We start from the raw sequence: 26,685 nt of genomic DNA, 5'->3' as shown, positions 1-26,685 counted from the left end.
GCCGTTCCTCGCGGGAGTGACGTCATCGCCGCTCCGGCCAGTCACAACGCCGGAGCGGCGATACCCAGAAGTCATTCCGGGTATCATGGCGGCGACAGAGGACGTGTCCGAGGACCGCTGCGAGGGCTTTGATCTAAGGTAAGTAATTGATAATGAGCTAGTATGCCTTTGCCTTGCAGGTTTTTTTTATTTATTTTTTATTTTTTACGTGTATACAACCGCTTTAAAAATCAATGAGCTGAAATCATGCCCAAGTCGGACCAAAGTAGTGCAGGAATCTTTTTCAAAGTCAGACCAACTTGTGACGGCTCTCATAGGGAACCATTGATTTATAGACGTTATGCGAAGTGCACCCAAAGTTGGAGCATATTTCACACCAGTATGAACCGGGCCTAAATCATGAAAAGTATACCAAGTTGCAGCTCTGATTTGTCATGCCATCTTCCCACTCTGAATATGTGCCCTTTGCCCCCCTTCTGCACCACCATTTTTGTAACATGCTAGAGATGACCTCTAAAATCTGAAAAAATTATGGAACCAGGTATACCAGCATTAACCACTTGACCACCAGGCACGAAAACCCCCTTAATCACCAGACCATTTTTCAGCTCTCACATTTTGAATGACAATAACTCAGTCATACAACACTGTAACCAAATTACATTTTTGTCCTTTTTTCCCCACAAATAGAGCTTTCTTTTGGTGGTATTTGATCACTCTGCGTTTTTTATTTTTTTCGCTATAAATGAAAAAAGAAAGAAAATTTTGTAAAAAAATGAATTTTTCTTCATTTCTATTATAACATTTAGCAAAAAAGTAATTTTTCTTCATAAATTTGGCCTAAAATGTATACTGCTACATAACTTTGGTAAAAAAAAAAAAATTTGGTTATTATTTAGTCTGGGTGAAAGTTATAGGGTCTACAAGCTATGGTACCAATTACTGAAAATTGATCAATTTGATCACATCTGATGTACCGGCGGCCTCTCTCGTTTCTTGAGACCCTAACATGCCAAAAAAGTACAAATACCCCCCAAATGACCCCTTTTTGGAAATAAGACATTCCAAGGTATTTAGAAAGAGGCATGGTAAGTTTTTTGAAGTTGTCATTTTTTCCCCACAATTCTTTGCAAAATCAAGATTTTATTTATTTTTTTGTTTCACAAAATGTTCATATTCGCAGGTTATTTCTCATACACAGCATATGCATAACACATTCTGCTATTCCTCCCAAGTATGGCGATACCAAATGTGTGAGACTTTTACATAGCGTGGTCACATACAGAGGCCCAACATGCAGGGAGCACCATCAGGCGTTCTGGAACACCCAGACCAATTCTGACATTCCTCTCCTACATGGAAAAATCATCATTTATTTGCTAGAAAATTACATAGAACCCCAAAACATTATATATATTTTTTTAGCAAAAAAGCATACAATGGCGGTCGTTGCAACTTTTTATCGTGCACGTTATTTTCGCAGCAATTTTTCGAATGCGTTTTTTTGGGAAATAAAACGGTTTTGTGCTTTAAAAAAAACAACAACATTAAAGTTAGCCCAATGTTTTTGCATAATATGAAAGATGAAGTTACGCCGAGTCAATAGATACCCAACATGTCACCCTTCAAAATTGCACACGCTTGTGGAATGGCGCCAAACTTCGCTACTTAAAAATCCCCATAGGTGACGCTTTACTGGTTACATCTTTTTAGTTGGAGAAGAGGTCTAGGGCCAAAATTATTGCTCTCGCTCCAACGTTCGCAGCGATATCTCACATGTGTGGTTTGAACACCGTTTTCATACTTACGAGTGCGGACGCTTCTGTATACGAGCACACGGGAACAGGGGCGCTTTAATTTTTTTATTGTTCATTTAACTTTATATATTTTATTTTGACATGTTTTTCCCCAAAAATAAATGTTTTGATCACTTTTATTCCTATTACAAGGAATGTAAACATCCCTTGTAATAGGAATATAGCATGACAGGTCCTCTTTACAGTGAGATATGGGGTCAATAAGACCCCACATCTCACCTCTAGGCTGGAAAACTTGAAAAAAAAAAAAAAAAACGATCCTGGCTTCGATTGTAGCGGTGAGTCGGAAGAAGCACCAGAGGGAGAAGGGAGGGGGGATGTCCCCTTTCGCCTCCCGTAAGAAGAATCAAGAGGCGCAACAGCCGACATGATTGTTCTTATGGTGTAGGGAATCGCCGACTGAAAAAAAGGATATGTGAATGATGCCTGTAGCTGCAGGCATCATTCAGATATCCTTACACAAAGTCAAGGACGTCATATGACGGCCGGCGGGCAGGAAGTGGTTAAAAAACGCATGTTTTTTTCCCGGGTATTGCAGAGTATTGTGCAGGGGAACTGCAGAGTATTGGTGCGGGGATACTGCAGAGTATTGGTGCGGGGGTACTGCAGAGTATTGGTGCGGGGGTACTGCAGAGTATTGGTGCGGGGGTACTGCAGAGTATTGGTGCGGGGGTACTGCAGAGTATTGGTGCGGGGGTACTGCAGAGTATTGGTGCGGGGGTACTGCAGAGTATTGGTGCGGGGGTATTGCAGGGTATTGGTGCGGGGGGTATTGCAGGGTATTGGTGCGGGGGGTATTGCAGAGTATTGGTGCGGGGGTATTGCAGAGTATTGGCGCAGGGGGTATTGCAGAGTACTGGCGCAGGGGGTATTGCAGAGTACTGGCGCAGGGGGTATTGCAGAGTACTAGCACAGGGGGTATTGCAGGGGATATTGCACAGTATTGCAGGGGGTATTGCACAGTATTGTAGGAGGTATTGCACAGTATTGTAGGGGGTATTGCACAGTATTGTAGGGGGTATTGCACAGTATTGTAGGGGGTATTGCACAGTATTGTAGGGGGTATTGCACAGTATTGTAGGGGGTATTGCACAGTATTGGGGCAGGGGTTGCAGGGATGGCTGAGCAGGGATGGATGGATCTGTGACTGCAATAGTCACAGATCCATCCACAGCGCTGCTGACACCCGCGCTCCCCCCTCTCACACTGTACCGATCGGTACAGAGAGGGATGACGTCGGTTTACATGTAATCGCTCCGTCCAATGGACGGAGCGATCACGTGGTAAACAGCCGCTATCAGCGGCAATTTACCGCGATCCGTGATGCGCCTGGTCCTCTGGACCCGGCGGTCACGGACACTCCTGTGTGCGCTCCCCAAGGGGCGCGCGGGAGCGCGATTCTGGGAGGACGTCCATGGACGACCTTCCAGAGTTAAGCAACCACTTTGCCGCCATATTTTCACTGTAGGCGGTGAGCAAGTGGTTAACATCTCCAGTTTCCCCCAGCATTTGTAAATAGTTTTTATCTAATTATCCTGATTGCTGTGTCAGAGGGGCATTATTAGTACAAAGTATGTAGTAAAAAACCCCAACCTGTCTGTCCTCCAGTTGTGCAGACCATGCAGAGTTAACATGCAATACTTATTTGTTAAGCTCACACAGGCTTTATTACGTTTCCTGTAAAAGTATAGAAATTCAGCAGTTTAATAATAAAATTGTGGGACCCCTTGGATGGGTTCACCACACACTGAATTTATACAGACAGGCAGTCGAAGACGGTTGAAAACAAAGATTTTGATTTATTCTTCCATCTTGCTGGAAACAAGTGCCAGCATCCAAACAGCATAAACAAAATCAAACATAAAATATACCCTGGCCACTTTGGGCGTCTACCTTCCACACAGGAACCTATATATGGAGTCTAGCACAGCCTACTGCTGGTCATACAGCAGAAAAACAATAGTCTTTTGATTTTTATCACACAGAAAAATCTATTTCCTCCTCACCTCCTCAGAAGACCTTCAGCTACTGCTCTCTTTCACTCAGAAAGCCTCAGCATGCAGCAAATCGGTGGTAATCCTCTTGATTACTTATAGAGGCCTTAATTGCCTCATTCTGAACAGCTGAAGTTTTCCAACGCCCTTAGACCTTGTCTGGCTATTTTTGCAGCCGAAGCCTAATAACAATTGGTGTATTGTCTAAACAAGGCAGAAATGTATGTCCTGTCTGTGACAACACCCACAGATGTACATGACTTCCTGTCACAATACATACAGAGAGAGATATAGATATATATCAGGTTCATCAGGGCATTTTGTTCAAAGCACTTGAGTAATGAGCATGAATGTCTGCATGCAAAAGTGAAACAAGGTGGAGGTTACTTGCAGTTTTGGGCTGCATTTTCACAAAACCATTTGTCGATTTGATCAAAGTGTGGTTTTCCACTGCTGAGATGTACAAGCAGAATATTACCATCAACATTTGATCAGTTCTTACTTTATTCTGCACCTAAAATGCCCTCCATATCACATCAAAAACCTACCTGCAGATAAATGGGAGTTATGAAACCGATGCTATGATCACCTTAATGCCTTGACCTTCATCAAGCCAGACTTAAATTTGCTTGCAGACACACAAGTAGAACCACCTACAAAAGCTTAGCATTACCAAACATTTGATCTTCAGAAATTGCACGTACGGGTCCCTAGGAGAATAGCTGCTAAGGGTGGATAAACCAAAAACACTGGATTTTAGTGTTTTTTTTGTCGGTTTACTGTACAGTCCAGGAAGTTTTTTGATGGATAAAAAGCTTAAGTAATGTTTAACCCGCGCCAGCTTTACAATATTGTTTCACAAAGACATTTGTTTAGTAATCCTCCAATTTAAAATGCGATTTTCGTGGCATTCCTTAAATGTGAATCTCACAGCAACTTGTCAGGCTTGACAAAAAATTGTAACATCATCCAAAGACTAGAAGCAAAATCATAACATTACTTGTCAAGACATTAAAGTATGGTAGAAAGAACAAGAGACCCTTTTCTTGACTGTCAACATATATCTGTCCCCACAGCTGACATGTCTTGTAATGATAAACAATCCTAATCTAACAACCTTGAGCAACTACACACAAATTGAAATGAATACAAGCAACACAATTTAAACAATGTTGAAGCACACTTTGTCATTTTAATGAAACATTATCAACAAATGTACATAGGTCCATTTTAAAATCTTAATAAAAATACAGGTGATTGTATAGCAATGCCCTTGGCTAACTGAATGCCAATTGAGAGTCTACAGCAGGGGTGCTCAACCTTTTAAGAAGCATGTGCCACTTAAGTGATTTGGTAACCGGTCATGGGCCACAATGAAATTAAACGGTTCAGCATTTCAAATCTTTATTTTGAATTGCATAATGAAGATTTTAAACAATCAGGATCATCATTTTCCATGGGACCAGTCACTGTTGGATGTTTACCCACTGTTAAAAGTCACACAAAAATGTAAATAATATTTTTTCATTAACCAGATCACCATTAATCCCACTCTTACGCTCAGATGTGACCAGCCAAAAAAGCTCCAAATCAGTGTTTTACTGCCTTCAATATGAGGGTCTTTGCATCCACCCCTTGAATTACAAAAACAAGGACTGGCAATCTAAAAAAAAAAAAAAAAAAAAAAACACACCAGGGAAATGCATACCCTAGTAGTGAATAACCTTCTCTATCAAGTAAAGATAAAAGTTCACAATGCACTCATGTACCCGGAATGACACTGAACACACCAGATAACTGAGAATCCACCTTCAGAACCCCTGTATGAATGCCACTAATGCCCTGTACACACGATCGGTTCATCCGATGAAAACGGTCTGATGGATTTTTTCATCAGATATCCGATGAAGCTGACTTTCATCAGTCTTGCCTACACACCGTCAGTTAAAAAAAACGATTGTGTCAGAACGCGGTGATGTAAAGCACAACAACGTGCTGAGAAAAATAAAGTTCAATGCTTCCGAGCATGCGTCGACTTGATTCTGAGCATGCATTGATTTTTAACCGATGGATTTTCCCACAGACGATCGTTTTTTTCTATCGGTTTTTTAACCATCAGATCATTTTAAAACCGGTTCTAAGTTTTTTCCACCGATGGGAAAAAAACTGATGGGGCCCACACACGATCGGTTCGTCTGATGAAAACGGTCCATCAGACCGTTTTCATCAGACGAACCGATCGTGTGTACGTGGTATAAATGTAATCCACTCAGTTTAAGACACCTCTCCCAGTGTCTGTGTTGGGAAAGAAAAGGGGAGAACAGGTAGACGGAAGCAATAGCTGCTTGTGTATGACAAACACCAGGATAATGGAGGACCGGCATTCATTCAATAGAGCAGCATACACCCAAAATTTCGATTTCCATATTAGATGGTTTTGCAGGACATTTAACAGGCCACTGGTTGAGAATGCCTAATCTACAGCATAATGCAAACTATAAATTTGCATTTATAAAGTCAGCCAACATCCAGATAAATATATCCCACAGTACCAGATGTATACAAAAGGGCAAGTGGCTTTACAGCACTGTCACCATGTAATAGATTTAGGAAACAATATCAGGGAGATCAAAAAAAAAAAAAAATTGTGCTTGCAGAGAATAGTGGAAAAAAAAAAAAAAGTTGAATTTGTAAGGGGGAAAGGCTCAAATGGTACCAGCAGTAAACCAAGCACGAGACAAGGACACCTAGGAACAGCGCACGCATGTTTGTCCTGCACTTTTTTTTTTGTTGCAAGGCAGCAAACAAATACAGTTTCAATGCAGAAAGGGATTTGTACAGCATAAAAAATTAAAACACTCACTCACACACACACACACACACACACCTACTTATCGGAGTCACCAACTAAAAACGTGGGTCAACTCCTGAACAGGGTTGCTCACCCGAATGAGTTTCACAAAGCTGGCAGAACTTTTACTGGTTCTTTGTTCTGTTTTCAGTCAGGTTTCTCAACCAGCAGCAGACTCCCACAACAGACAGACCGAGAGCCATGAGCAGTCAACTGGAAAAAAGGCCTGTACACAAATCTGAGAAACCCTGGACACCCTCACCATGCATACTTGAGAACCCTAGATGAAACTGAAGCATATGCTTCAGTGTAATTCTCCCTGCTTGTTTAATGCTGTGTGTGTGTGTGTGTGTGTGTGTGTGTGTGTGTGTGTGTGTGTGTGTGTGTGTGTGTTAGAGGGAAGGTGATTTCAGGTGGGACTCACTCCTCTGCTAACAGGCTGATTGAAATGTTAATGACCCTTCCTCAGCCAGTCCTATTTCAAAGGGTAATTGATCTATTGTGTGTGTGAAGGAGACCTGTGTTTACTGTGATTAGAAGTGGCTCATGTTAATTATTCTGATTGCTTCATTGTGGTAATTATCTCTTCTATATGCGGGGCCAAGCTGTCTAGATAACGTATTCTGTTACAACTAGTAATTAACTCCACGGATGTCATTATCTAAAGAAAATGTGTTTTCAGGGTCGGCTCCGAAGCGTCTGCCTAATAATCTGTATGGAAGCCCCAGTGTGAGAGGGGGCGGAGATTGTCATTGCAACAGCTTTGTAAATTACATATAAGCTGTGTGTTGTACCATTAAAGTCTGTCTTGTTCCAGCAGTAAGCTTGACCCATGTGTGGCTTATTGGGTGATTCCAGGAATATTCCCCCTCGTGGAATATTGGGTGACTTTCTTTATGGGAAGAGGGGAAGACTTTGACGGGGATATCATTATAATACCGTCACAATTGGTTGGCAGCAGCGGGCAAACTCCATGATCCTGCCAGACTCATATCCTGCTCCACTGGTCAAATCTGTAGAATGACATTTGCCAACATACAGTGGACAAATGACACACCATCATGCTTTGGAGTCTTCCAGAGACCCAAACCATTTTCTAACTCTTGCATTTTTTTGGGTTCTGAGCCAATCACTGTACTGGAGAATGGTTGATCAATCATCTGCTTAAAAAAAAAAAAAAACCTCTGACTCTAGTTTCCACTTTTTGATTGTCTGTTAATCCTGCCTTTCAGGACCATCGGTAAGTGGGGATCCAATTTCAAGACTAAGAATAGCAGGAATCCTATTCAAGACTACAAATGGCATCATCCAGATATGCAGAAGCATACACATTGTGGGGCTTAGAAACATGGTCCACATTCTTTGGAATGTGTCCAGGGCACCATGCAAGCCAATAAGGAAGCGCAACATACTGAAAATAGCCCATCTGGAGTAACCAAACCTGCCTTTTCTTTTGCCATGGTACAGAACCTGCCAATACCCTTTAGTAAGATCAAGGGTAGTAATGCACCTGACAATTTACTCATCCACCCAGGCCATGGAATGAGCATCAATTTTGGAAATTTCATTTAGATCCTAAAGTCATAGTGGCTGCCATCCCGTTTAGGAATGAGCACTCTGGAACTGCAGAAAAAGTTATCCCAGGGGGTCTAAGAGGAATCTGAATTTCAGATACCACTAAAGTTCTGAAGACGTCTCAATTTTCTAAAATAACTTTCACCTCCTGAATCAGTTAGCAGTCAAAGTCTCTTGACAGTGATCTTTGGTATACCTTGGTGATACTTTAGGGTCACTTTCTGATAAAATAGTCTCCTGATCCTTCCAGGGCTTTATTAGGTTTTACATATATATGGTATATCGGGTAAATGACATTGATATTCTCTCCTCTTATAGTGGCCCTGGCACTTATAAAATGTACTCTCCAACATAGGAACCACAAGTAAGGCTGTCTCCACAGTTAAAAGGTTCACATTTTAGCAGACTGGTAAACACTGGTTTGTGCCTCTTGGGCTTGCTGCATATATTTCTAAACTATAGGCATCTCTGCCATTATTCTACCCTGTATTTGAGCATTGTGTTTGATTACACTTGTGTTGTGTGGACTCCCATATTCCCATTTTTCCCAAAACTTGTGGAAGACCAACGTGGAAAAGACTAAATGCAAAAAGCCCAAAACAAAAAAAATGTTAAGTTATTGCAAGACCATCCAAATCATTAAAAACCCATAGAAGCTTCATTACTTCAAACGTTTTCAGTCTTTAAAAAACATCAGCTTTCAACACCATCTGGTAATCTTGCCATGAATGTCCTTATTCAGGTCCCTCCCATTATGGGGTGACTAGGCTCTCCCAATTGTTTTCTCTTGTTGCCAGAGTTGGAGTCTACAAGTGACCATTTCAACACATTTTAGAGTCGAATATATTTTTATTAGCATATTGATAAAACATAATACCATGACATGAACGAGGCACGGAGGACAATTACATAGAATAAACATGGATCACATGGTGCGCAAGTAACAGTGCCAGATCCCAAGGAGGGTGCAGGTAATCATCACTTAAGGTATACATTGAAGTTAGAATAATTTACACCATTAAATATCAGAACCTGGAAAAAACATATCCGGGTATAAAATAGAAATAAGAGAGAGACAGGTGCAGAGGAAAGTACAAAGGTAGAAAAAAAAGGGGGTAGAGGAGGAGGAAGAAGAGGGGAGAGGGCAGAAGAGGGTATGCAGGTTAACTGCAGGGGATAGGGCGGGAGGTGGGGGATTCTGGGCAGACCGAGATGTAATAGTCCCACATAGCGGATTCATGAGACACATCAAAGCTGACTAAGATTCTAACCTCGCTTTCAGGGAATCAGAAGTAGTGTAGTCTATCCAGAGAAGCCAGAGGAGCTTAAATTTATCGAAGGTATCATTGTCTAAGGCGATCATCTCCTCCATGCGCATGATATCATTGACCAAGGAGACCCATACAGTCAGAGGTGGAGTAGTGGTGGTTTTCCAAAACAAGGATATAAGTTGTCTAGTGGCTGATAGAAAGAAACACAGTAGGAAGCACTTTTGAGACGCCATCGATCCGGGGAGCATGGACAACAGGGCTATTTCCGCATTTCAAAACATTTTAGCCAGGCATTTTTTAGACAGGCATGCTGCACTATTGTCACCGTCAAGAAACCTGCCATAAGAAAATCTAAGCAGTCATTGCTGGAGTGCATGCATATGATAAAGTGCTGTAAGGTGGCTACAGGAGATCTACAGATCTGAAATGCTAAAATTGATTAAAAAAAAAGTAAAAAACACAGCATATATAGAAAATGACAATTGTTTATGATACACTACGCTTTAGCAAACCAAAATATTAAGTTAGGCTTAATTTAGTTAGGTTTTACATCTACTTTAAGAATATCTCCACGGTCCTCCATATCTAGTAAAGGTAGCGTGTGTTGAGAATCATTTCACAATCAGCAAGTCATCTGCTCCAAGCTGTATAAAATTGCACCTGTATTATAATAATAAGATCCCATGGATGGCAGTTGAAGATGGCCTCATAACAGATGGGTGAGAAGATGTATGTCTTTGCACAGTTCTTGTGGTGAATGCAGCCAAGGTGTAGCCAACATAATGCATGCTTCCTGCTCTCAAGTCTATGCAGCAATAAAGGAGATGAGACGGTGTATAAATAGGTCTACTGCTTGAAGGATGAGTACGCAGAGGTGGCTGCCAAGCAACACTATTACTGGGAACACAAGAAGAGCAGCAGGGAGTGGAGCCAATGAAAACCGTAAAGCTCCTTGCTTATAAGTCAAGCCTGTTCTACTACACTTGATCATCATGCAAATTTCTCAAACAAAATCTTGCTTTTAAATAGCAAGTCTTCCAAAGGAGAATACTATCTCATATTTAAAGAAAGAATAAAGGCTAGCAAAAATGTTTTTTCTTGAACAAAAAGAAACATGTAAAATTGTTCTACAAACACAGATTTGAGGAAAGTTATTCTTTATGGTGGCAACAGGAAATAGGATTTAAACATGACAGATATGCCAATTCAAGATTTGTTTAAAGGGACGCATGCAAGAATCAGGGATGCCTGCCATTGCTGAACTCTTTCAGAATGCTAGTTCCCTGAAAGTCATGCTGAAACTTCGACTTCAATACTTTGAGCCCAGAACAAATATAAAGGATAAGGAATTCCTACACTTTTGCAGAATGTTTACTTTGGGTGTGTGACTAAAGGCACTTGACTCAAAGTCAGGCAGTTAGCCAGGTGGCCTGCAATGACAGCGCCACAACTTCCCTCATGGACAGCATCACTTTAAATTGTATATATAGCCAGATAGTAAAAAGATTTCTAAAAGGGATAATAAATTGTTAAAAAGAAGATGTATGTGTATTACATGGACCTAGCCTGTGCAAGCCCTGAATCTAGCAGAACAGTCTTTTTCCCCACTGCCATCCACTCAAGGTATCTACATTTTGACATATCCTTTAACTTTCAAGACTAGACGTCTCGGCCGAGCCTAGCAATGTTAGCATGAAACTTGGCACAACACTGACTAATTTACAAAAATATATATTTTTAAATACTCAAAAAAATTCCACAATGCTTATTTGGTACCCCGTTTTAATAAAAAATAGGATTTTTAATAACAGCTTACCTGTAAAAGCCTTTTCTTCTTGGAGTACACCATGGGACACAGAGCCTTAAATCATTACATAGTGGGTTTTATGGTCACCAGAGGTGATTGGACACTGGCACAACCAATGAAGACAAGTTCCCCTCCATATAATCCCTCCCCTAAAGGGAAGTACCTCAGTTTTTGTAGCAAAGCAGTAAGGTTCTCATAAGAAGGGAGAGATCTCTGTGTCCCGTGGTGTACTCCAAGAAAAGGATTTTACAGGTAGGCTGTTATTAAAAACCCTATTTTCTTTATCGTACACCATGGGACACAGAGCCTTAAATCATTACATAGTGGGACATCCCAGAGTAATGCTCAATATGAAGGGTGGGAGACACAGATCAAGTAGACCACCACCGGACGTGAGGCCCTATACTGCTGCCTGTAATACACTACGCCCGAAGGCGGAATCCTCATGTCCTCTTACATCTATTTGATAGAATTTGGTAAATGTATGGACTGAAGACCAAGTTGCAGCTTTACAGATCTGAGCCATAGAAGCTTGATGATGCACTGCCCAAGAAGCACTCAATGCCCTGGTCGAGTGTGCTTTAACAGGAAAAGGAGGAATCTTGTTTTTCAAACCACAAGCTTGAAAATGGTAGATTTCGATGCCGCCTGCCCCTTTTTGGGACCTTCTGGCAGAACAAAACATCCGTTTTACATATCTGCGCAGTTGCTTGCAGATAAACTTACTGCTCTCACTACATCTAAAGAGTGCAATAATTTTTTGCCCGCTGACTGCGGCTCAGGAAAAAAGGAAGGTAAAATAAAATCTTGATTCAATTGAAACGCCGACACCACTTTCGGAAGGAAAGTAGGATGGGGACGCAACACAATTTTGTTATTGTGACAAACTAAATAAGGCTCTTTACAAGAAAGAGCTGCTAACTCAGAAACTCTCCTAGCAGAGGAGATAGCAACCAAAAAAAAACAAATTTTCTACTCAAAAGGATTAACGGAATATGGTGAATAGGTTTCTGCAAGACCAACAACACTAGATTCAAATCCCATGGGCACAGGGGAGGTTTGACCGGCGGATTTACTTGTAGTACCCCCTGAATGAATGCCCGGGCTAGGGAATGCGATGCCAGCGGTCTCAAAGAAAACCGACAAAGCCGAGATCTGACACTTAATGGTACTCGGGGCGAATTTCATATCCACGCCTAATTGACAAAAGGCCAGAATCCTACTAATGACATATTGTTGCGGATTCCACCCTCTGGATTCACACCAGGCCACATATGCCTTCCAGATCCTATAATAAATAAGCCTGGAAGCCGACTTCCTAGCATTAATGAGAGTGGAGAGAACTGGACCAGAGTCCTCGTTTCTTCAATATGTAATTTAGCTTTCGTAAGGAAGGATGGAACACTGGACCCTGCGATAGAAGGTCGTGTCAGAGTGGAAGAATCCAAGGTTCGCCCACCGCTATCTTTACAATCTCTGTGTACCAGGACCTTCTGGGCCAATTCGGGGCCACCAAGATTACTGGTATCCTCTTTACTGATTTTACAAAGCAGTCTCTGTAAGAGCAGAACCATAGGGAATGCATAGATCAGAAAAAAATGATCCCAGGGAATCCTAAATCGCATCCATTCCAAAGGCTAGAGGATCTATTGTCCTCGACACAAAAAGGTGTCCAGTTTTCTGTTGACCCTGGAGGCGAGCAAGTCTACATATGGGGTCCCCCATTTCAGACATATGGCCTGAAAAATATCGGGCTGGAGAGACCACTCCACTGGCAATAGTTGCTAGCGGCTCAGGTAATTCGCTTGCCAATTCTCTACTCCTGGGATGAAGATTGCAGAAAGACAGGGAAGATGAGTTTCTGCCCATATTAATATCTGGTTCACTTCTCTGAACATCCCGACTCCAGGTACCCCCCTGATTGATATAGAATACTGCCCTAGCATTGTCGGATTGTATCCAAACCGAGTAAACCTGCAACCTGTGTGTCCAGGTCCTGAGGGCCAGATATACTGCCCGAATTTCCAATATGTTGATGGGCAAGCTCCTTTCAGACTCAAACCAAATTCCTTGGGCCGAGTCCTCTTCCAGAACTGCACCCCACCCAGACAGGCTGGCATCTGTGGATATCACTTTCCAGGTGACTGGAAGAAAGGTTTTCCCTCTTTCAGTTGGTGGTTGGACACCAAGAACTTAGGCTTTGACATACCCTTAAGGACGGGTACATTGGCCGATCTAGAGCCTGGATTTTCCTGTTCCAGGTAGCCAAAATACTGTTCTGTTGGGCTGTGTCTATGATCATGCCCAAATACTCCACCCTTCTTAGGGGTTGTAGAGAGGATTTTTGTTAGGTTTAAGATCCATCCCAACTGTTCTAGGTACTTTACTGTACTGAGTACACTGTGGTTCAATTGTGTTACTGACTGTTCTACTAGAAGCAAGTCATCTAGATACGCCATCACCGATATGCCCTGTGCCCTTAGATTTGCCAAAAGGGGGGTCAGAACTTTCGTAAACACCCGGGGTGTGGTAGCCAAGCCAAAAGGCAGAGAAACTGGTAATGGCGGTGTTCTACTGCGAATCTTAGGAACTTTTGGTGAACCGGATGGATAGGCACGTGCAAGTTTGTGTCTTTGATGTCTATTGATGCTAAGAATTCTCTGCCTTGAAGGGTGGAGACCACCGATCATATGGTTTCCATTTGGAAATGGCGATTGTTCAGAAACTGATTCAGAGCTTTTAGATCCAGAATGGGTCTGACGTCTCCGTTTGGTTTTGGAACCACAAAAAAGATTTGAATAAAACCCTGAACCTTGTTCTTTCAGGGGGACTTCTATGATTACCCCCTGGGACAGTAAGTGATCCAAAGCTCGGAAAAGAGGTTTTCTTTTTAATGGATCTTTGGCAATGGTTGAACTTACAAATCGATAAGGTGGCATTTCTCGAAATTCCAGCTTGTACCCTAGGGATACTGTGGAAACTACCCATTTGTCCTGGATCTCCATATGCCAAGTTGCTGAAAACTGACGAAGCCGCTCACCCACTCGGCCGAGCTAGGGCAGCCCTTCATAAGGGAGCTTTGGGGTTCTGTTTGTTATATCTCTGACCCCATGGCTTCTTGGGACCCTGGGCTTGGCTCTAGGTCTTAGCTCTGGTGGCTGGATGAGAATGCCGTCGCCACTGTCTGGAGGCAGAAGTTCCGGGAATCGGGGAGAGTGAGCATTTAAAACAGTGTAGTTTTACTTGAAATCTTTTGGATATATTTATCCAGATCGTCCCCAAAAAGTCGTTCCCCCATAGAAGGGGAAGCCGGTCAATAGTTTTTTACATGGAGTTTCTGCTGACCAATGCTTTAGCCACAGAATCCTTCGCATATGCACCAGTTGGAGCGTGAGGCGGGATGCCTGTTGGATAGAATCTCTCATGGCATGCACGGTAAATCATAATGATCTTGATTATGGGGGAAGCTCTTTAAGCCATTGCTTCACTTGTTCGCTTAGGATCTGATACATGCCAACTGCTGCTACGGCAGGTTGAGTCACAGCGCCGGACATAAGAAAGGAAGACTTAAGCAAAGACTCCAATTTATTTTCAGAAGGATATTTAAACACCGGAGCATTGTCTAAATTCACACAAGAAATGGCCGCATCTACTGTAGGCAGTTTCCATTCCTTAGTAAATTTTTCCTCCTTAGGATAAAGAACATCAAATATTCTAGGAGGAGAAAAACGCTTATCTGGATGTTGCCGGTCTGCGTAAATCAGGTTCTCAAATAAAGGATGAACAGGAAAAGAACAAGCAGCCTGTGGGGATTTTAATGAACCCAGGGAGGAGACAGGTGATTTAGTTAACTTGCAATTTAAGAACCTGGGAAACAGAAAAAGGTGCATCTGATATTCCTGAACCATCCGACTGCTCCTCATCTCCTGAAGGTGCTGCGTTATCGTCCCCATCCTCATTATCAGATTTTTCTGAAGGAGAATCTAGGGCAACAGAAGAGGACCTACTTCGCTTTTTGTCCTTCTGCAAGGATGCTGCGATTAAAGTAGAGATCCTCCATTCCAAATTGTTCAGAGCTACTGTGTCTTCAGTGACATATGCAGGAGCTGGTACAACAGGAGAGGCTTCTATACCTGATAACGGCAATGGCTCATCCTGTATAGGTGCATTAGGTTTTGCAGGAGAGGATGGTACTAGGCAGGAATTGCCAACACCACCCTATGTCAGGTGGGGATAATTTACTGGCCTTTTTGCCGACCCTGTATTTCTCCTATATGAAGACATTAGTCCTAAGCCAAAAGCAGAGGTACAAACAAATGCATATACTACTGTGTTAGTTAAGCAATATACATATAGTATGCAACTAATCACACAGCTTTGATGCCGAGAAGTTGTCCAGGAGTGCCTGTATCCAACCACACAGTGAAGCTTACGTGCTCCTGGCTGCTGTGTCTGCTCTCAGAGACTTCCCCTGGCGTCTGAGATCATTTTTAAGCCTCCCGCCCTGCGCCTGCACAGTAGAGCGGCATGCACGTGCCCGCTCCCATGATCGCGCCCGCCTTCTTTCAAGTGTGCCTGTAAAAAGGCGTGCCCCACGCGCGTGTAGGGGAATGGCGGCGTTTAGCCAGGGGAGACAAGAGGACCTTCTGACCACCCTACCTTGCCCAGGAAGGCATCGTGTATCATAAATGCAGAGTCTGTCTGTGGAGCAGCCGACACTGATTCTCTGGAGCATGATGAGTGAAAAACAGCTCTTTTACTCCCTCCAGTGGCGGAAAATAGGCAAGACACTCTACTCAAAGGGGAAACTCCTTAAGACAATTTTTCTTAGGATTTTTTTCCCACTTGCCTGATCCCCGCTGCAGGACTGCTGAAAACCAGACAGTACCAACCTTCACCCATCACGGCGAGTATGTTATGCCAACCTTCCGGGGTCTGGGTTCCTACTTAAAGGAGACCTCTTCCCTAGGTGTTGTAAAAGACTCTGCCAGAAAACTTTTGCGCTTTAGTTTGTATAGCAAAAGCACTGGACCCTAGAGCTCAGTCCTCCAAAGAGAGACGTTACAGGCAAACCTCAGTCTTCTGCGGGGTACGGGTACCATCCATTTAGGCATATAAATGAAGCATTTTGGATGGATCCGATAGCGCTGCCCCTATTGACCCCCGGAGGGATTCTTAGTAGAGCTTTGCCTTAGCACATCCTTAGTCGTGACCAACTACTTATTATAGGCCTAATATTTTGAAAAAAGGTCTCATTTCCTTTTTAGTATTGTACTTGCAAAATACACTTTATCAGATAGACCTGCGGCCATCTGCAAACTGATTGTTCATTTGGTGAATAAAATCCCTGACCCGCCTGTGATTATGCCATGTTTAACAAAAAACATCCCCAAGACAGAGCGTGAAACCAAATCCAAAATTGTATGGTTGTCGCTAAACTAGCAGTAAAGGGTGTATATATTAAGGAGAAAAATGGTTATAGTAAAAACTGTCAAAAAAGTGGAAATCTAATTAGGGGAAATCACAAACAGCTTTTCACCTCCATAGACCCCACCTGTAACATAAGTTGGGATCTGGTTTTCCATATTAAAAAAAAAAAAAAAAAAAAAAAATGCTTAATTGCATCACATCTTGCCAAACACAAACATTAAAAATAATCAAGGAGCTCCAAATATAAAATCAGTAGTTTCTTTTTTTTTATTATTAATGGACTTCCAAGCCTTTAAACAAGAGAGGAGCAAGGTTTTCTCTAAAACGCCTCAAGTTCCTTTTACAAAGCTTTATGAAATTCAGTTTTCATGTTCACAATTTCTGTGGTTTTAAACTGTACATTCTTTCAGCCTGCAAACGCTACCTTACAAAGCACTATTGCCATGATGGATTTATCCACACAGCCATTTATCTAGGCGAGCCTTTCCTTAGAAGTGTGCTAGCCTATATCCAAATGGGTTACTTAGAAAATATTTTATCCCATTGAACAGCAATATAGAAGAGGCTTAGACAACAAACCTGTAAAAAGCTAAAATTTGTCTTTAGCTCTAGCCTTTGGAGAAGCGAAGCTGTTTTACAAGGCCATTTAGGGTAATTATACATACGCATTCTCAGCCACTTAAAAGGTAAGCCATACCCATGCTGAATGTTGACATTGATACTCTTATAGATACTGGTCTTTTGTAATTGGGAGGGGGGCCTATGAAAGCCTGGCACACACAGAAGGTTTTTATTATTTTTTTTTTATCCTAATGCAAAGAATGCATTAAAGATAAAAAAAAAAAAAACTTCTGCCTTTACAACTCCTTTAAATCATTTCTCCCCCACTTACTGTCCTGTGGCAAACAGGCATGAAGGAATCTCTCCAACGCTAACAGCAGTAAAACCAGACAGAAGTTCCAATACGTCCCCCACTATCCAAAACAAAAAGAAAAGTTGTAGATGTCTCTAACTTGTGAGGGCTGCAGAGATATGATGCATTTAAAATTGAACTCCAGAAGGATATAAAATACGAAATCAATAAAAATATTGTGAAAGTTGTATAAATGCAGTGTAAATAACTGTATTTGATAAACTCTTGCTCAGTACAGCTCAGACTGGGTAATGGATAAGTAGCTGAATAAACCAGCCAATTGTGCTTGTTTAAGCGAACAAGCCAAAAAGGAGTATACAAATTTACAGAGAGCAGGCAGATGAGCTGAGTTTGCTGCTTCAATTGTGCAGTCAAAAGCTGGGGCAAGGAGACAACCTTTTAAAGTGATTGTAAAGTCTCAAATTGTTACACCTAAATGTATTATGTGAAAACCCTTCTTTTCTGCATCTGCCCCAGACCTCTTCTACACCCCCCCCCCTTTTTCCTTACCATAGCCCAATCAAATCCAGCTATGTGCACAAGCCCAACAGCTCCAGCCGCAGTCTCTCCTCATTGGACAGATTGATGGCAGCACTCGCCATCAGTCAGAGACATAGGAGCGGGGGGGGGGGGCATTTAATGATGGACGCAACAGCGAAACTCTGAGGTACCCGATAAAGATGCACCAGCAGGGCACCCCAGAAAGGGATCATAGGGGCTGGTCTTTGCAAAATCCTTCCGCTGGGCAGGCAAGTATCTTATCTTAAAAAATGAACCTTTACGTGTTACTGAACAAAACAAAAAAAAAGGTCTTTTGCCCTGCCAGACTAGTATGTTCTAAGTTCCAGGGCTAAGCTTTATAAGGAAGTTTACTAGCAGGGATCCTGGCAGGGTCTAGACTTTGTATATATGCATGTTTCCGGCTGTTCGTTGGAGTGACCGGTTTGTTTTAAGGCTTTTAACAGATAAACCACATTTACTGTACACATTTCATGGCTTTATTTTCCATTATAATTCACCATGCCTTTAATATACAGTGGCAGTGTGGGAATTGTATACATTGAACAATTTCACATAGTGAAATGTACTGTATTGCCTATATAAAAATAAAAACTTTATTGCCCAACATGCTTTGTGTCAGATTAGAACTATTAAGATCACATGTCAGCTATCATCCAGAATCCCTATTCTGCAATTGCTCACACATACCCTGCTTCTAATGAAGTGAAAGGTTTGTGCTTCCAGGAATAGCATGATTTCCATTTATCTATATCCTAGAAAAAATAAATACGTTTCTTACGACTACACATCCTATATTTAATAACTAACTAAAAAAAAAAAAGATCACTACTCAGCTGATATTTCATTGTATAAAGTGTATGAAGGTATTGATGTACCCATCAAATCTGAGAACAGAGGCTAAAAAAGTATTAAGCCCACTGAATAAACTAATTTACTATGAAACGCAACATCAAAGCTTAGCAATATGTGCGAGAACCACTAGTGAGAGGATGCACCAAATCATTAACCTTCAGCATGATGTAATTTAGATTAACATATTTGGGACATCTCTTCTGCACAGAACAAGCAGCGGATAAAATTAATTTAAGCTTGAATGCAAGATATTCTCCACAAAGCTATGAAACTGTTAAAAATGACACATCTTCTAGCCATTATAAATAGTGAGCCCCTAGGGCCAGTTGTGAGGACAGTCTCACAACAATAATATAAATCAGCAGAAACCCATCTTTGTACGTATACCTTCTCACTAGAGAATAGCTGTGGACAGTTCATGTAGACTATAGCAAGCTGTTCAGTCTAGGGGGCAGCAGTTACTTTAAAAACAGAATGCAATGCTGTGATAGCAAAATAAAAGGCTCACATTTGTGGTTTTAGTCTCCATTTATACAGCCCTGACATGTAGTTAATGGCTGGGTGAATTACAAATTACAGTTTTAAAGGTTTATGTAAATGCTCACATGAAATCCTAGGTCAGAGCTCTACGACATCCAAGCAACATGGTAACCATTAAAAAAAAAAAAAAAAAAAAAAAACACACGAAAACGCACACAAAAACACTGGTGGCACTGCCTATGAGACTACACCATCCATAGAACCGATGCGCTCCCACTGAGGGGAGAGAGCAACAAGGCTGCAGCAGCAAACTTGCAGCATTGTCGTTCCTCTCCTGGAAATTAGCCAACTGGCAAGATCAGAATGGGGGAAAAAAGCATTAAAACAAAAGCACACATTTGAAATGTTTTGCTATAAAAATGTGTTTGTAAATTTGAAATGCTTGTTCTTGCCTAAATAAGTATTACTTTTCTCTAGCAGCCTCCTGGGATATCAATGTCAGATACCTCAGGAGGAATCAGCTCTTACAGAGAGTGGCTAAAGGACATCAGACCTGTCAACACATTATTGCAGCCAGCTGAAAGCACCCAAAATATACAGCTGCCTCCAAATGATTTATAGAACGAATAGAGTGGCATAGAACAACCCAGCAAACCAGGTAGGAGGGGGTTAAAAGCAAAAATGACCCAGAGGGTGCTTTGACTATTTGAGGACAATGGCAGTGCCAAACACTAACAAAAGTACACAGGACAAGTGCAGCATGTTCAGTCCTTCTGGCATGGATTGCATCGAAGGGCTTGGAAGACTATCACAAAAAAAAAAAAAAAAAAAAGAGGAAGTATCGTCTGTCCTTAAAAATATGAATTCCTTTGGTATGTTAAAGCGAAACAAAACTGATGGAATTGGCTCCCCCACCCCTCTTCCACACTGCCATCTTTAAAACTATGGCACATGTGCATATGCATCACCGGTGTCTTCCAGGTATTTAGGATCCAGCAGAGATTCGTGGGGCATAGGCACACAAGCCGAAATAATTCTGCTAGCTTCTGGCAAACTGCCATTATACCACATGGTAGTGCTTGTGCGCATATCTGCCACTCATGTGCACATAAGCTGCACAGTGGCAGGTTATTTACATCACAGGTATCCCAGGAGGCAGTGGGGTTGATTTACTAAGACTGGAGAGTGCAACATTTGGTTCCGCTCTGCAAAGAAACCAATCGGCTTCCAGGTTTTTTTTTTTTTTGGTCAAATGTTAATTTAATAAATCGGAAGTTATGATGGGCTACCATGCACAGCTGCAGCAGATTCTACACGCTCCAGTTTTAGAAAATCAACCCCAATGCGTTACTTAAGCCCCCATACACACTATTGGATTTTCTGCATATTTTTGGCTTTAGATTTACCAAAACCATGAAGTGCAAGGGCCTGCCCGATTGCATACAAATTGAAACTCTTAAGGTTTGACCCCATACTATATGGTTTGGGTGAATTTGAAAAAAACATTTTTGCAGAAAATCGAATAGTGTGTATGGGGCTTAACCCAGTAGATAACGGGGCTTGACCTAGGCTGGAAGTCTATGTGCTGATTTGCAGCATGAAAAGAATTGTAAAAAGTGTAATAAAAATGATCAGCTTTTCTGTAAGAGGGAGGGGGGGGGGTGCGGGATAAAATAAAAATTGTTGTTAAAAAAGGGAGTTTAGTTAAAGTTTGTGACAAATTTCCAAAATAAAATTAACCATTGCATAAAAGGGAAAAATGCTTGTGTTTATAGGAGATATACAGGTGTGCAAGTTGTGGTTAAGTAACTGCGTCTCACAAGGACAAATACCATTTGTCATAACACTTGTTCCTATACCAAAGTAGTCCTAATGTGCAACTCCATATACAGGTTTTTCTTGTCCTACTTTATGTACATTTTTAGAGGCCTGCAAGGCAGTGATTGAAGGGGCAGGAAGACTTAACAGGGTTTCTTCTGGTTATAGTTGCAGCCTTTACAAAAAATAAAATGCACTTTTTGCAGTAAGGAAGAAGTGCATTTATTTGTTTTTAGGAGCCCATAAAGCATTTCACCAAGATCAGTAGATCATGGGTGCAATGCCAGGCTCCTGCCTGCCTGTACTTCTGATACAGGCAGGCACTTCCTGAATGATAGCAAGCTCAAAATACCTAGGAGCACCCATCAACACCCTGGTAGTTAATTGAGAGAGGTTGTTGGTACTTGTAATTCATCGATTCACAGGGACCTGTGAATCAATGACGCAACCGTGTGGGTGAAGCCCCGCATGACCGCACCCTTTTTGCATAGTGACAGCGGGTGCAGGGAGAAGATACCCTGCCCATTGTCACAAGGAGGGGGGAGATCAGGGGGAGGAAGAGGCGGCTATTAAACATGTTACACCCTAAATATAGGTGTTAACATGTTCAGAAAGGTGAATTTATTCTTTAAATTTTGCAGCTTTAAAACTCTGGGAGGTTTAAAAAGGGCTGTATTAAAGCAACACTAAAGTCAAAAATAAAAATTTGCAAAAAAGGGAAGGCTCTTTATTGCAGTGGAGGCATGCAATGTCAGCCCTTTGCTGAATGCACACAGCACTGCACATCAGCTGGTTCATCTACACTTCTGGCGCAGTGCCAGAATGAGTGACTCACACATGCACGGGAGTGATGTCATCTCGCAGTGGCAATTTAAGACCGCTGAAGAACGCTACCCAAAAGAAGATGGTGAGAAGATACCTCACAGGGATCAAATCTTTGGAGAACTGGCAAGCATATGTTACGCTCTGTATAACCGGCACCATTTACACAGATTTAAAACACCAGGCTAAGGCACTCCATTTTTGTGGCATGCAGCTTCAATTTCCAAGTTTCATTGGGCGTGTGTCAGTTTGAGTGCAATGCATATAGGAGTAGAAGTCATGCTTATGGTGCTGATGTGATATTTGGGAATCTTGGAACTGCATGGTATAAAAGGAAGAGGTTTAATGTGCTAATGTCTATATGATATGCCTGATTCACATCACTGAGTGCTTTTTTAATGTGTTAATTTTATGAGTTTTTAAATAAAAAAGGGGTTTTTTTTTACATAAAACTCACTGGTGAGCTTGGCGCTGCCAGGACTAGAATCTGGAGTAGCAAACATCCATACAGCCCAGAGAGGGACAAGCCAATATAGACCTTGATTTATTATTATGGTCAATGCAATAAGGTGAGCATTTTAGACAAGCACTGAGTGTTGCATCTTCTGAATGGGTGGAAGATATTGAGAATTTTACAACACATTGGTGGAGGAATTTTTCAGTGAACTGCAATATATGGACATTTTGATTCATTGTACATGTTATAGCATGTTCTGGGATTATGTATTTTAAGTGAGTTTATAATTTTGTATTGTGCTGCATCAAGGTTTTTTTATGAGGTTACATAAACTGAAAATTAGATGTTATAAATGTTGAAAACGTTTGAGAAATAAATGTAATCTGGCCCAAAAGGTTCAAATGTCTCTACTTGCCTATCAAGGCCAAAGGTTGTATTCTGCTGTAATAGGGGCAGAATTTTAAGTGATACAAACATTTCAGGCACTCTTATAGAAGCAGGTACCCCTGTGGAAATGTTCTACTACATCACACAGACCCAAGAAGGAACACTGTAGGTATATTGCTCCACCATTGGTGATAAGTAAATTCACAAAAGCAGACATTTCTTTAGGATTTAAACATTTGAAAATGGTACCAAAAAATTACATCATAATATTTAAAAGACTCTAAAGTGAAGCAAAAGGCTGCCTTAAAACGGACACTAAAATCCTTGGCAGAAATGCATATGACAAATCAGATCTCCATATAGGCAAATGAAAAATGGAAATTAAAAGTACAACTAAACGTTTTTTTATTTTTTAATAGTTTTGCATTTATTATTTTCTCACGGGGCCAAAATCCAGCACCCAGAAGTAGCTTGAGGCGAAGAGGACAGCAGCTGGATAGGGAAGTAACTGTTGCATCACTGGAAGGTGGAGGTAGCATTTTGCAGAGTTTAATTGTTCATTTAGTGCATTATCTAAACGGATCATCAAGATTAAAAAACTGCTTAAAACCTATAAACATTATACCAAAGTATTTAAAAAATCAACTGCATTAACATTAGTCTGTAATGTTACGACTTGTAATGTATACGATTTGGTGATGAGGCCAGTTTTCTCCTCTTACCTTTCTCTACTGAATTTCAATGAATGCAATATGGCGGGCCTCTTCTGTCGCAGATTCCAAAGGTGTAAAGTGTCATCCGTCAAGGCACTCACAAGCGCTCCCTTTAATAAAAAAATATTTACAAGATAAAAATCATTTTAGGCATCAATCATTTAGGCAATTTACAAAATGTAAAAGTTCAACAGCTACACTGATAGATTACCGTGCACTCTATAAAATGGCAACAGTTTAATCAGTTTCCAGAATTTAGGAGGCAGGAAAAGCTGCATTTGGAAAAATGTGGGCACCCAAATGTATTTCTTAATACCCCTTCTAGCAAAAGTGACAGCCTACAAATATTGCTAGTTGGTAGCACACAGAAACACCTGTATACAGACTATTTGAGGCTGGGGAGCCGCAGGTGGCACATACAGCTGGCCATAGCTGTGAATGGCTTTACTCGTGTGTGCTCAGATTTGCATTGATGCTTTGTGCATCAGCATAAAGATGCGCATAAAGCATATTACGGAAATTCTGCATTCAGGGAACACTTCATATGCAAATGAGCGCGTGGATGCACGAAAAAGTGTTGATATAGCCGAGTACAACTATTCACTTCTATGGCCATTTGTACTGCAATGCCAATGCGAACAGGCTCCAAGACTTTTGGGGAGGATGGGTAATGAACAGCAGGAAGCAAAAAGAGCTACTCAAGTGCCATTAACCCGAAAGCAACTAAATATAGTGCGGCTTGCCAATCATATGTGGTGGCAGAGTTCATTTTCTTTTTTAACAATTACATGCAAGACTATGGGCAGGCAGACATCTGTCCACTTTTATCTACCGCCGAGTCATTTAAAAAATTCTGCATCCTGCATCCATCAGTAGTGATGAAAAGGATGCAAGCCCATTGTCAAATAGATTGTGTTTGCACCAAACCTTTTTAGTGTATTTTCCTGTAAATATGTTTGATAACGGACTGTGCAAATGATGTGCAACAAAGTGCAATGCAACCACCAGCATTTTATTTTCTGCCTGATATTTCTGCATTTTGGCAGGTTTAACCATTTCAAGCAAAAAAAGAAAAAAAAAGATTATATATATATATATATATATATATATATATATATATATATATATATATATATATATATATATATATATATATATATATATATATATATATATATATATATATATATATATATAAAAAGATAGATATATATATTATATATATTTATTTCCCCATTAGGCAAGTGGTTAAATGGTAGTCAAGTCTTAAAATAATAAGAAAAGTTGTAGCCCTGCTGCAAGTCAATTGTATAACCTAGTATGCACCACACAACGGTGCAGGTCTAGGAGATATTAATTGTATCTTGCAACCTTGCACAGCTGGACAACACAGGTTCGATGCTGGAATGCCCAGGAAAGACCCACTGATCTGGTGGAGTGAGTACGTAAGAGTTACGGAGGTGGTTCTCAGAGTGTAAGCTCTTAAGATGTGTGTTGTCTTATTGACCTGGCAATAGTAGATTTTAAAACAGGATGTCCTTTGTGAGGCAATGACAAGACAAAGAATCTGTCTCTGAAGGCTTTTAGACAAAGTTATGGTTCTGACAATGTCCAGGCCAATATTGAGCAATCTTAGGGGTGCATAGGAGCAGGGCACCAAGACAGAAGGTCTGTCATTAACATGGACATTAGCTACAACTTTAGGCAGAAAAGATTGTCTTGGGGAGCAAGTCCATGCTGTTTTTGTGAGGCATCACAAAGGGCTCCTTACATGAGAGACAATAGTTTAAGAGACCCGTCTGACAGATGTCATAGGCACTAAAGCCTACTATGCAGGAAAGATCATTCATGGCGTCAAAGGGTAGTTTCTGCAGGGCAGGGAGAACCAAATTAAGATCCCAAGCAGCACAAAATGATGCAAGGTCATCTAATCCGAGAAATCCCTTAAATAAAGGTTTTTGCAAGTAAAAAATGAAGCCAGAGGTTTGGGGGGAGAAAAGGAAACTGCCAAAACCTGTGCCTTAAAGAGTACTTAAAGCCAACATTTGGGTCAAGTTCTGATTGTAGGAAGGCCAAAATGTGGGGCACAGAATTCTCTGGGATTTAAATGTTCACACCAGGCAAACAAGGATTTCTAGCTTTCTTTAATATGGGGCTGACAGAATCAGAGACACCTCTGGAGCAGGTTGGAACAGGAGCCACAGGCCCCCAGATAGGTATTGTCTGTCTTAGGCCCCGTACACACGAGGGGATCTCCGCTGGAAACGGTCCGCCGGACCGTTTCCAGCGGAGATTCCTCCTCCGGATTTTGATCCGATGGCTTGTACACACCTTCGGATCAAAATCCGCGCGGAATACATCCGCGGTGACGTGCCGCGACGATGACGCGGCGACGCTGGAAGGTAAGTTCTTCCACGCATGCGTCGAATCATTACGACGCATGCAAGGGAGGGGAGCGGATGGATTGATCCGGTGAGTCTGTACAGACGACCGGATCAATCCGCTGGACACGATTCAAGCGGATAGATTTCTTAGCATGCTAAGAAATTTCTATCCGCTTGAAATCGATCGGCCGGAGGAATCTCTGCGGATAAATATCCTCTAGGCCGTACAGACGACCGGATTTGTCCGCTAGAACTGATCCGCGGATCAATCCCAGCGGATAGATCCGGTCGTGTGTACGAGGCCTAAAGAGGCAAGGGGGGGTAGAGTGTTGAGTGATTTAGAGCTAGTTTTAGAGAGGCCGTCAATGGATTGGAGCGCAGGGTATGGCCGAAAATGAGGTACATGAGGCCCAGAACACTTAATATTACAGAGGGAGTAATCAAAAAGTCCCCGAAACCGGGGTGTAAAAATGACAAGAATGTACATTTTACAGCCTGGTGCAAAAAAGCTTCCTTGTAAAACCCGTTCTAACAGTCCAACATGTTTTGCCCGAGTACAGGGCTTCTTCAGGGACACACGGGAGTAAATGAT

The 26,685-nt window shown here is 41.6% G+C and overlaps 1 protein-coding gene across 4 annotated transcripts in view; it reads right to left on the bottom strand.

The window, feature by feature from the left end:
- The window catches only part of STXBP5 (syntaxin binding protein 5), a 546,297-nt gene that overhangs the window by 384,236 nt on the left and 135,376 nt on the right, over positions 1 to 26,685 (bottom strand). For all 4 annotated transcript variants that reach the window (XM_040350878.1, XM_040350875.1, XM_040350876.1 and 1 more), the window contains exon 4: positions 23,719 to 23,819. In XM_040350878.1, the coding sequence (XP_040206812.1) occupies positions 23,719 to 23,819 (101 nt within the window). The remainder of the gene's footprint in view (positions 1 to 23,718; positions 23,820 to 26,685) is intronic.

The sequence above is a fragment of the Rana temporaria genome, chromosome 4 (genome assembly GCF_905171775.1).
Source record: "Rana temporaria chromosome 4, aRanTem1.1, whole genome shotgun sequence".
NCBI classification, from domain to species: domain Eukaryota; kingdom Metazoa; phylum Chordata; class Amphibia; order Anura; family Ranidae; genus Rana; species Rana temporaria.
The sequence above is the reverse complement of the archived record's forward strand: the minus strand, read 5'-3'. Positions and strand labels throughout refer to the sequence as shown.